We start from the raw sequence: 9,559 nt of genomic DNA, 5'->3' as shown, positions 1-9,559 counted from the left end.
TGTGTGTCAGTTTACTCGACGTTTCTCTTTCAGTACTGTAATTCCCCTCTCTGAATCCACCTGGACTCATTCCCACTTTAATAGGAACTGGGATACGACAGCGTCCTGATCACTGTGGCCTCGGTGTTCTTTTACAACCACATCAGATAAAGGAACAGCTGCTCACTGAGCTGTAAACGATATGTCGTGTACAGGTGTGTTGACATTGGCAGAATACTGACACTGACATGGAAATAACAATAACACTCAAACATTTAAAAAAAAAAAAATTATTTAAATAAATTAACTTCATTATGAAATGAGAGACCTTCATTGTAACTTTTTCCTTCGGCATTAAACTGAAAAAAAAAAAAGTTCAAAAGCCTTCTGTTAATCGGAAGATCTTCCGTCGTGTGAATGAGGAACACATATGTATGCACCGTGAAATGTTTTAGACTTAAAAAATCCTTTTTTTGTTAGTTTTTTAAACTTTTTTTGTATCAAGATGGAATTTCTGGAATAAATGAATGAAAGAAATGTCTTTGTGAAATGTTTTATTTTCCAAACAAAATAATAAGATAAGCTCTGTTCAGTTCTGCTTTATTCAGGTCCGCTATTGCTGTACTCAGACCTCTCTGGTCTGATTTGGTCATAAATCGTCGTTAGTGGACATGCTTCCTCAGGGACACGTTCTCGTATATTTGCCTGTTTAAACAATAGAGAGACAGAGAGAGAGAGAGAGTGAGAGAGAGAGACAGAGAGAGAGAGTGAGAGAGTGAGTGAGAGAGAGACAGAGAGAGTGAGAGAGAGACAGAGAGAGAGACAGTGAGAGAGAGAGAGACAGAGAGAGAGAGACAGAGAGAGTGAGAGAGAGACAGAGAGAGAGAGTGAGAGAGAGAGAGACAGAGAGAGTGAGAGAGAGACAGAGAGAGAGACAGTGAGAGAGAGAGAGACAGAGAGAGAGAGACAGAGAGAGTGAGAGAGAGACAGAGAGAGAGACAGTGAGAGAGAGAGTGAGGGAGTGAGAGAGAGTGAGAGAGAGTGAGACAGAGACAGAGAGTGAGAGAGTGAGACAGAGAGAGAGAGAGTGAGAGAGAGAGAGAGAGAGACAGAGAGAGGGAGAGAGAGACACAGAGAGAGAGTGTGTGAGAGAGAGTGAGAGAGACAGAGAGAGTGAGAGAGACAGAGAGAGAGACAGGGAGAGAGAGAGAGACGGAGAGAGAGACAGAGAGACAGAGAGAGAATTCAGTGCATTTATCTGAGAGTAACAGTGATGCTTATTATTAAACACTGTAACTCTATGAGACGGGACTTTCTATCATTTCTATCTTTAACAGTGTCGTCTTTCATCAGAGTCCACTACCGCACAATGTACCCATTTATAAAGCTGTCAGCAGTCAGACATCGCGTGCAAGAGCTCAGTAACGTTTACATCCACTCAGACCACAGCATTCTCAAGAGTTTTAAGCACACTGAAGTCCTCCACGCCGAGAAACCGAGTGCTCTGTGAGAACAGCTGCTGCACATCACACTGTACTGCAGGGTTTTATTTTTATTTATTATTTACTTTCCTAATAAAACGTGTGTCACTGTCTGTCAGTCCATCAGTTACTGACCTGAGTGGGTTTTTTATGATTTATCACAGAATACTGTACTTCTTCATTCAGTCCTTCAGTTGCAGATGAGTCTGCAAAGATAAAAATAAATAAATATATAGCAGCGTCAGTAAAGTTTGTTTATCGGTCTGTAATGAGAGACTGACAGACACTGACTCAAAGATCAGGACAAAATGATCAGGATGTAGATGAGATTAGAAGAAGTATGTCAGGAAAATGATTAAAATAAAGAAATCAAAGGAATGTCTTAGTTAAGAGTTATTTGTAATCTGTGTGTAATAACGCTCGGCACATGACTTTACAACTGCAGTTTAAAATAAAAAGTCGAATGCAGAAGTTTTTGGTTTCTCAAAGATATGAATGAATTCCTAAATAGCAAAACTGAAATCATTTGCAGTAATTCAGGTTTAATAAGAAGTGAGATGTAGAGGTAAATTTCACTTTCGCTTTTTTTTCTAAAAACCAACCATCAGACAAATACCTGCCTTCTGTACGCCGACGGGATTCACGCTTCCTTTTCCGCAGATACACAAACGTCACGATTACTGCCAGGACAGACAGCACAGAAACCACAACGGGAATGATCACGTTTCTTTTCTGATTATCATCATCAATATCTGTAAAAAAAAAAAAAGAAAAGAAAAAAAGAACAATGTTTAAATCTCAAATTTATGAAAGATAAAAACTCATTAGAGCGGTCCAGCTCTTCTCTGCTGGAGCATGGATGTGGGTTAAAATGGTAGAAATACAAGAGAAATGTGTTTTTAGAGATGTTTCAAGAACGTGTTAAACTGGTTATTATTCATAGTTCCACATACTGCGGACATTTTCCGTGCCTCTAAGGACGGCCTTGCACCGTATGATTTCCGGCCTGTTTTTTTCTGACACAGATAAAACTCGCACATTGTAAAAGAATTTGTCGTGAGTTGAGACAAGGTGAAACCCGGTGTGATCGTGGCTTGAGCTGATGTTCCGTGGCTTTACATGGGGGAAAACGTGTAGTTTATAAAGTCCAGTGTGAATTGGATTTTATACCATGGTCTGTCAGAATCCTCGATTCTGATTGGCTGGAAGGTGTGCGTTAAAACCGCACTTTAATACATCAGCATTCAGCGCTAAACTGAGCACGGGAAACGTGTGTGTGTGTGTGTGTGTGTGTGTGTGTGTGTGTGTGTGTGTGTAAATCACGTAGATAAAGTTATAAAGAACTGAAACTAAGAGCAGGTCATGGGAACATGAAGTGATGCAGATTATAGAGTAACATCAGCAGCTCACAGGAACGACCCACATGCAGTTACAGGCCTCGCTACGATATTAAGATATTAATGATTCAGGACAGATAACTATACACTCCTCACATCATGTCAGAGTTCTAGTGATTACAGAAGTTTACCTGAACAGATGTTCATGTCTTTATCAAATTTATCATTATCAGTTGGAGAGAATTTAACTTTATTTATTCACACTACAGTGCTGTTGAGTTCTGGATTGTGATTGGTCAGGAGGTGTTGATTAATTCTCTGTAACAGACAGTATTGCAGCTGCAAATTACAGCTTTATATTAATATTAATGTGCTCGTTTTAACATGTTACACTTATTATTTTACTATAACAGCACCACACAGTGTTTATTACTTACTCATCACACATTCCTTATAATAACCTCATAACAGACAGTGCTGTGTATTTTGCAGTCTCATCTCGTACCTGTGTTCAGAGAGCAGTAGTGTGTGATGTCGATCGTGGTTTTCTCGGTACTGACTCGGTTGGAAGCCACACAGCTGAAGGTTCTCCGTCTGTGATCGTCCGTCTTCTTTATTTCTAGATGAAGATTCAGTGTGGTGTCGGATGTGTTGCTGCTGCTGGTGTGATTTAATAAAACATCGTCTTCATACAAATCCAGCTTCAGTCCTCTGACGTTCCTCACAGAACACAGGAATGAACACAACTCTGAAGAATTGTAGGTTGTGTTCTTCACCTGAGGAGCTGAAACTCTCTCTGTACAGAAACATCATGAACGATCTGATAAGTTAAGAATTTAAGGTTCTTTACTGTTTATGTCTAAAATCTGTGAAATTAAACTCACCGTACACCTCCAGCTGATAATCCTGTCTTCCTTTCGGCTCTTTAAGGCTCTCCACTGTGTAAAGTCCTGAATCATCTGTTCTCAGGTCTGAGAGAGTGAAGAACCCACTCTGACTGACCCAATCAAGACGATTCATAAACTTCTCACTGGTGTTTGTGTCACTCTGTTTATTCAACACCTGTCCAACTGTGCCTCCTTTATAAATTAGATTTCCAGAAACAGGTACACTGGTAGTGAATGTAACAGACTCGCCTACAGCACCGATCACCTCCTGAACTGAAGATCCACCAACAGAGCTGAAGATCTCTGAAAGAGAAAACAGCACTGAGAGTGAGTCTCATAGACGAATCAAAATAAATCACATTTAAATATACAGATATTTTTAAGAAATGTACCATAAATCATTCAAATGAAAAACCACCCCTGTGTGTTCATACACTCGCATCTCTGCTTCATCCTGCAGGTTTCCTTTAAATCTGGGATTCCCATCAGCCCCAAATGGACTTTAAGGATTTCCTTCAATACCAAGCCTTGACCATCCTACATTTACCCAATTTATAATCCAGGACTAGTGTAACATTTTAACATTTTAAACAGTAGCTTGAAATCAGTAATTTATTTAATGCTAATGTAATGCTTGAAAGTTTCATACTCAGTAAATATGTTGCTGTACTTTTGTGCATGCTTTCTAGAATTATACTGTTCCACTATACTGAGTCACAGTTTATTGTTTGTTTGTTTGTTTGTTTGTTATTTTAATTATTTGAATTAATTTATTAATTACAGTCATGGGGAAAAGAAAGCACACTTCCTTCAGTTCTATGTTTTATTTATTAGTGGCTAAATAACAATTGTGTTAAATCTAATAGTGAAATCTGTTGTGTTTTGTTGTCACCTGTGGTTATTTATCCGTTCATAGAAGTTGGCGAGGACCACACAATTGTTATTTAAATGCAATAAATAAAAATATAGACTTGAGGGAGCTTATACTTTCTTTTTCTCATGACTGTAACTAGTGCAGTGTTTAAGGATAGCAAAAATACTGAAAATAGCACAGACGCTCTTCATTTTAATTTGTGTGGCTTGTTTGAAGGCGACACCCTATACCGATATTTTATAAAGCTTCAAAACCTGTTTCTTTAGATTACCTGTGCAGTTCTATATCACGCTGTTACTCAGTCATTACACACAAGTTTCACACTGTCTGAATTCTTACATGCACTCCAAACCTTTTACTGTCATCCAAATCTGCACAGTGAAGCACATATACAACAAATATACAACAAATGTACAGCAAATATACATCTCCAGCCAACCCTCAAACATTGTTCGAACACAGGAGCTCGTACTGTAATGATGAAGTCATGGAGAAAAGTGCTGCAGCGAAATCTCTTAGTTCTATAGAAACTTTTTTCTAATTATCTCTATACATATACAGTGTGCTATATACTGTAGAGTACGACAATCATACCTTACTCTATTATCAAACCTAGGTGCTGAATTACACCTGGTGTTCGTTGGGAGACAAAATGACACTCAAAACCAGCACCACTAATCACCTGAAGCGGGATATGTAATCAATCCCACGTCCCATTTCTCCACCTCTTTTCTGCACCTACTTTTCATCTTCTTTGCATGATCCTGATTCTCCCTCATATTCAGAGCTGGACTTTATGAACAGTTTTATAAACCTGGTTGTAGCTCTAGGGCCCCAAATTAATCAAAAGCTATGAATACATATTTAAGTTTTCAATGTTCAATACCACAATACATAACACACACATATTCTATTAAAGTTTTTAACATTACAGCAAAAAGAGAATCAACTGATTGGGAGATAGTAAAACATTTTCTCTGAATACTGTATATGCTGAGTTTCTGCAGCACTTAGGGACCGTAGCTAAAGTGTGGGAAAAAACAAAGTGTGAAAACGTTGACATGAAACCGTCTGGTTTCAGTCGCGTCTCGCTGCACAGGACCTACAAAATACTAATCACTCCAAACAACTGCTGCTAAACTGATTAGGTGAATTTCCCAATAGGAAATAATTATAACGTCCTTAGAACAGTGGCTCCAAACCAACAAGCACCTCCAATAACACATACTAGTTGGGCCTCATATTTAAGCTTATACCTGAAATGTACATGGAATAGATTTTTAAATAATTGCGATTATTATTAATAGACACTGATAGTATAGTGTCTGAGTAGTTTCTATTATAATAATACATTGTCTGTTAATTCCATTTCATCATGATATTAAAGTAACTACTGCTGTTATACAGCTTTGCTTTTTTCTGATTGTAGAGTTATAGATTCATATTAAGGTGTATATAAAGGGCCCCAACAATGGTTTAAGCTCAGACGCACCTCAAACCGCTACATCCACCCCTCGTCCACTCATATTCATATGTATGTTCATGAGCTCATGTTCATGAGTTCATGTTCATGAGCACAGTGGTTAAACTGAATGTTAATTCTCGTGCCCCAGTTCTCTACATAACACACACAGAGAATGCAGTCTTATTGAAAAGAGACAGCTTAACACATATGTCTGGTCCTATGTGCTATGTGATTAGAATTTCACTTCACAACTAAGAAAAATGACAAACAAGTTTCTCCCACTGACAGAAACAGTGTCTCCTGGTTTTATTTGTTGTTCGTGTATTTTGTAGAATCCTGATTCATTATGTACTGTTAAACACGGAAATTTTCATGCTCAGGTGACTGTGCAGCTTCTCGGTCAGCTTCCGTGCATTGTTATACTGCATGTACGCACAGAACTGAACTTTGTGCACAACCCGCTTAAATGCTTTAGTGGTTAACCGTCTAAAATCCCACCATGATGTTTACTCGCCCACTGACTTTCCACTCATCACATGTGACACCAAAAACTACACAGGACACAAAAGATCATTCTTTACCAGTGAAAAATTTGCTCTCAATACACATACAATACATAAAAGAAGGCTTTTGGGCTCAAAACAATTCATGTTATATTTTTAAAGAAAACTAAGCATCAGAGTAAAGACTGTGTGTACTGTATATAGATGAGCGGTTTCTATTTCTATTTCATTTCCTCTATTCTTTTTAATCACATCTGAATCTGTATACAGCTTCCTCAGCCAGTTTTGAGTGGTTTACATGTAAAATGGTGTTTCCTGTAGTTTCTGTGGTTGATCTAATGTTTGATAAAGCACAACTATAATCCAGTTCTGTTGGGACATTCATCAGTCTGAAAAGCAGATGATATTTTCATAACGTATAAATTCCCCGTATCATAAACACTCTCCTCCCCCGTATATCCAGTTTCACATAAATAATTTCTCCTGTAAGTTAATGCTGCTGTTTTTTTAAAAGGAGCAATGATGTTGCATATTTTAACTGCAATTTATTTATTATTTTTCGGTCTTATTATGTTCAAAAGAGGGGGGAGGGCACGGTGTCTTAGTACATAGCACGTTTGCCTCGGATACATGTTCTCCCCGTACTTCAGGAGTTTTCTCTGGGTACTCCGGTTTCCTCCCCCAGTACAAAGCCATGCCTTGTAGGCATCTCTAAATTGTCTGTAGCATGTGAATGTGTGTACGATTGTGCCCTGCGATGGGTTGGCACCCCGTGTTCCCCGCCTCGTGCCCCGAATTCCCCGGGATAGACTTCAGGCTATGATCATGTGCAGGATAAGTGGTACAGATAACCTGCGATGGGTTGGCACCCCGTGTCCCCCGCCTCGTGCCCCGAATTCCCCGGGATAGACTTCAGGCTGTGATCGTGTGCAGGATAAGTGGTACAGATAACGGATGGATGGATCGAACTTCAAGAGAGAACATTTTTTTTTTATCTTTTGGTTGATAATATTGAGGATTATTTCCTACGCTCCTTTGTGTTTTATTCCTTACATATCGTATATAGTGTCGTAGGACTGCAGGTCAGGAAAACACCTCGGATTAACCATGTGAGAACTGTAAACATGTCAAAAGTATTTTCCCAAAACAATGAAGAATGTTGTGGAACAATTTGAGTATGAAGGACTTTCCAACATTAATGAAGGGCATGATGTGTTTACTGTACACACTGTAGACCAGGAAGTGTGCTCTTGTCTTGACTTCCTTTTCCATTATTCAATGCTTCCCCCAGTTTTATATCTCAGTATACACCTTTCCTGTTATATATATTTTCTAACTCTGTCTCTGCACAAGTTGACCAAAACTCCGGAAATCCTGTTTAGATAAAGAACCAGAGTAAATAAGAGTAAAGTGCACAACAGCTCACCATCATCTGGAAGAGTCTTATAAACCTTTCAGAGGTTAGATTTATATTCTGCACAGAAGTAAATATTCATTCTTGTATCACAAACACTATTTACACACACAGTTAAATAAAACCTCACAAAGCCTCCTTTACAGATAGACATAGAGATAGAGAGTATTTTATTGAACCCCAAGAGGAAATTTGGTATAATTTATTCCACTGAAGTTTAAAAGTGTGAAAAGGATTTCACAAACAGACATGTCCCTTAAAATACACATATATCTCCTGGGATCCAATTACAAAGCAAACCTGTCTGAGTTGCTATGGCTATAATTTAGAAGTCAAATTTCAGTTGCACCGTCCAACAGAACAAAAGACGGAGAACTCCAACAATGTATATGCTGCGCTAACCCTAACCCTAACCCTAACTACACATGATGTGTTATGAAAAAAAGGTTGACTTTATTGATTAAATTAGACTTGCTCTTTTGTTCTTGTGTGTATATTTTTTCACACAGTACTGCCCTCCTCCAACAGTTTTATCTTGATGGTATACTCTTAACTGTTAAAGTAAATGCCAGAAATGTTCATGCTCTTTTATATAAGTTAAATTATACAAAAATAATTGTATGCAATTTTCCCTCTTATGCTTAACATTGAAACATGAGCCATACAAAACACAGAGTCAGCAGTAAAGGTCACTAAGCAACAGGTTCTGTTTCCATACAAAACATATACTTTACTGAGAGAGAAGTTTTAGCTCTTAGTTATATAATAAATGCATTAGGGATATAATCATATAGCTCAATTCTAATGAATAGCACAAGCCATATTAAGAATGTTTACCTGATAGGAAAAGGAAAAGTAGAAGCAGTCGGTGACGCTGAAAACATGTCCTCATTTTGCTTTATTGTCTTCACTTCATTTTGATTTTTATACAACTAATGTAGACTACAATACAAATAAATAAATCCCAAATATAACATTAAAATGTTGAACTAAATGAATCAAACGGATCAAATGAATCGTACATCATCACAGCATCACTCCTCAGGAAGGGAAACTCCCCATGCGGAACTGCCTGCTGGAACGGGGCGGGGCTCCGCCCACACGTCGCCTCATTATTATCATTTCGATTAAATAGCGATCACAACTAATTATACATAGGCCCAATATATCTTTGTTAAATATAGGTGTGCAACAATTATTGGCACCCTTTTAGTCAGTACTTGACAACAGTTACTTGACAATAGCAGTAAATGAATCTGTCCTGAATCGAAACAATGCCCATGGCCATATAGGATCATTTTTTATTTCATGTTATCACATTGCTTCATATTACATGGACATTCAAATGTGTAAATGATGGCAGAAGGGGCAGAAGGTGGCATCTGATAGTTTATTTTATTTCATGGGCATTCAAAAGAATGTAGGAATTTATATATATATATATATATATATATATATATATATATATATATATATATATTATGCTAATAGTGTGTCTTTTTCAGTGTATTAAAATCTGAACTCATAGGAAGACTGTTTTGAACGCTGTTAAGACCCTGGGGGGAAAAAATGTCCTCTAGGAAAACATGAATATGGTCACAGTAGCTTTGTGATGTAAT

General features: G+C 37.9%; 1 protein-coding gene across 4 annotated transcripts; it reads right to left on the bottom strand.

The window, feature by feature from the left end:
• Positions 1 to 516: 516 nt before the first annotated feature.
• On the bottom strand, positions 517 to 8,994 carry LOC108260594 (uncharacterized). 4 transcript variants are annotated; one of them, XR_001811189.2, is made up of 6 exons: positions 8,778 to 8,994; positions 3,682 to 3,987; positions 3,303 to 3,593; positions 2,077 to 2,212; positions 1,596 to 1,666; positions 517 to 684 (listed from the first exon to the last, which is right to left on the bottom strand). XR_001811189.2 is itself a non-coding variant. In XM_017460983.2 (6 exons), the coding sequence occupies exons 1-6, from the start codon at positions 8,830 to 8,832 to the stop codon at positions 580 to 582; spliced, it is 960 nt and encodes a 319-aa protein (XP_017316472.1). In that variant the 5' UTR covers positions 8,833 to 8,994; the 3' UTR covers positions 517 to 579. The 4 variants fall into 4 exon arrangements, 3 of the variants coding, with proteins under 3 accessions (XP_017316472.1, XP_017316473.1, XP_017316474.1); XM_017460983.2 differs by having other exon boundaries at positions 2,081 to 2,212; XM_017460984.2 differs by lacking the exon at positions 1,596 to 1,666.
• Positions 8,995 to 9,559: the final 565 nt, after the last annotated feature.

The sequence above is a fragment of the Ictalurus punctatus genome, chromosome 29 (genome assembly GCF_001660625.3).
Source record: "Ictalurus punctatus breed USDA103 chromosome 29, Coco_2.0, whole genome shotgun sequence".
Taxonomy (NCBI): Eukaryota; Metazoa; Chordata; class Actinopteri; order Siluriformes; family Ictaluridae; genus Ictalurus; species Ictalurus punctatus.
Note: the sequence above shows the minus strand (reverse complement) of the source record. Positions and strands in the feature narration are given on the sequence as shown.

Coding starts and splice junctions, on each gene's coding strand:
- LOC108260594 (XM_017460983.2), bottom strand. CDS start 8,832: ATGAGGACATGTTTTCAGCGTCACCGACTGCTTCTACTTTTCCTTTTC. Junction 3,988..8,777: donor ACTTTTCCTTTTCCTATCAG/GTAAACATTCTT, acceptor TTTCTCTTTCAG/AGATCTTCAGCTCTGTTGGT. Junction 1,667..2,080: donor ATCCCGTCGGCGTACAGAAG/GCAGGTATTTGT, acceptor TTATCTTTGCAG/ACTCATCTGCAACTGAAGGA.